Source organism: Ammodytes marinus (assembly GCF_949987685.1).
Source record: "Ammodytes marinus genome assembly, contig: scaffold_207, whole genome shotgun sequence".
NCBI classification, from domain to species: Eukaryota; Metazoa; Chordata; class Actinopteri; order Uranoscopiformes; family Ammodytidae; genus Ammodytes; species Ammodytes marinus.
Genome location: NW_027648099.1, coordinates 57,089 through 59,430, shown reverse-complemented (window position 1 = coordinate 59,430; position 2,342 = coordinate 57,089). Strand labels below are relative to the sequence as shown.

Sequence of the window (2,342 nt, the reverse complement as noted above, 5' to 3'; positions counted from 1 at the left end):
AGGCAAGATCAAGGCGCAATGTTATGATGAAATAAGAGAGTAAAGTATGTCCCAATAGTATGCCTACTGCATCCTAACTAGATTCTTTTTATCGTCGGATGTAGTATGTAGAATAGAAAAAAGAAAGAGTATGCGATTCGGGAACGCAAACATAGCACAGCGTTTAATAGACCAGCCCACGTTACTTAGAGCAGGATTTAAAGGTGGAGGCTGCAATTCCGGAGACAAATGTGAAATGTCCTTGGTCATGAAATGTTGGGAAACGAATGAATTCCTTTTAAATTACCCAAAATGCACCAGAACAGATTTCAAAGGGGAAAGAAAGTGAACTTCTAAATCAACAGAAAGACTTTGAAAAAGTTTTATTGTAAAAAAAACCAACAACATATTTTTACAGAAGTCTTAAATAAAGTGGAATCTTCATATTTACATTGTGACCTTTAATGACCCTTTCACAATAAAAGCCTTGTTTCTGCTGCCTTTCTCTGATTGGTTGGTTAGAGCTGTGCTTCTCTCTCATTGGCTGCTGAGGGCTCGGGGGGCGTGGCCTCGTCCTCGCTGCTCGTGTGACGCGCCGCCGTGCGAAACAAACGCATCAGGTCACGAAACCTGCGAGAAACCTGAGGGAGAAAGGGGAGGAGTTAGAGTCTAATGGACCTATCAGAGCAGACATGAGGATGGAAAGGGGAGGGGTTAGAGGCTTAACCAATCACAGCAGACATGAGGATGGAAAGGGGAGGGGTTAGAATCTAATGGACCAATCACAGCAGACCTGAGGATTGAAAGGGGAAGGATGTTTCAACTACAGACAGGTTCAGAGTTTATCAATACCACAGACAGACAGGCTGACAGACAGACAGACACAGACAGGCTGACAGACAGACAGGCAGGCAGACAGACAGACAGACAGACAGACACAGACAGGCAGACAGACACAGGCAGACAGGCAGACAGACACAGGCAGGCAGGCAGACAGACAGACAGACAGGCAGGCAGACAAACTTTTTTAAAGCCACTTCAAATTAAACAGTAATGAAGGATATAAATTTAAAAAGGTCCATAGAAAACATGTAAACTCGCATTGATCCACTGTAACAACAGCTGGTAGCACCCAACGACCCCTCGCCACCCAACGACCCCTCCCCACCCAACGACCCCTCCCCACCCAACGACCCCTCGCCACCCAACGACCCCTCCCCACCCAACGACCCCTCCCCACCCAACGACCCCTCGCCAAATATTTATAAGGGCAATCAAAAAATGTTAGACCTTAGTAAAGGAAGTTCAAAAGGGCTTATCTTGAGAATAATAAATAAAATGTTTTATGTAAATGCTTTTAAGCCCCGCAGTTATCCTGTGGACCAATCAGAGCAATGCTTTTAAGCCCCGCAGTTATCCTGTGGACCAATCAGAGCAATGCTTTTAAGCCCCGCAGTTATCCTGTGGACCAATCAGAGCAATGCTTTTAAGCCCCACGGTTATCCTGTGGACCAATCAGAGCCGCTCACCTCGCCGGGCGTCTTGTTGCCGAGCAGATTAGAGACGGACTGGAACGTCTTCTGATTGGCTCCCTCCTGCTGACACGTCGTCAGAATCACTCGGTCCGCCTCTCTGCAACACAGAGAACAACGTGAGACCTACCGGACCCTCCCCACTGTCTGTCTGTCTGTCTGTCTGTCTGTCTGTCTGTCTGTCTGTCTATCTGTCTGTCTGTCTGTCTGTTAGTGGACCCTCCCCACTGCCTGTCTGTCTGTCTGTCTGTCTGTCTGTCTGTCTGTCTGTCTGTCTATCTGTCTGTCTGTCTGTCTGTCTGTTAGTGGACCCTCCCCACTGCCTGTCTGTCTGTCTGTCTGTCTGTCTGTCTGTCTGTCTGTCTGTCTGTCTGTTAGTGGACCCTCCCCACTGTCTGTCTGTCTGTCTGTCTGTCTGTCTGTTAGTGGACCCTCCCCACTGTCTGTCTGTCTGTCTGTCTGTCTGTCTGTCTGTCTGTCTGTCTATCTGTCTGTCTGTCTGTTAGTGGACCCTACCCACTGTCTTGTCTGTCTGCTAGTGGACCCTACCCACTGTCTGTCTGTCTGTCTATCTGTCTGTCTGTCTGTCTGTCTGTCTGTCTGTCTGTCTGTCTGTCTGTCTGTCTGTCTGTCTGTCTGTGTGTCTGTGTGTCTGTCTGTGTGTCTGTCTGTGTGTCTGTCTGTGTTTCTGTCTGTGTGTCTGTGTCTGTCTGTCTGTCTGTGTTTCTGTCTGTGTGTCTGTCTGTCTGTCTGTCTGTCTGTGTTTCTGTGTGTCTGTGTGTCTGTGTGTCTGTCTGTGTGTCTGTGTGTCTGTCTGTCTGTCTGTCTGTC

General features: G+C 48.1%; 1 protein-coding gene across 1 annotated transcript in view; it reads right to left on the bottom strand.

The window, feature by feature from the left end:
* Positions 1–347: 347 nt before the first annotated feature.
* LOC307271054 (uncharacterized protein) overlaps positions 348–2,342 on the bottom strand; it is a 40,758-nt gene continuing 38,763 nt past the window's right edge. Inside the window, exons 27-28 of the mRNA XM_080054930.1 lie at positions 1,509–1,611; positions 348–620 (exon numbers count right to left, since the gene is read on the bottom strand). Coding sequence (XP_079911056.1) covers positions 498–620; positions 1,509–1,611 — 226 coding nt within the window. The 3' untranslated portion in view covers positions 348–497. The remainder of the gene's footprint in view (positions 621–1,508; positions 1,612–2,342) is intronic.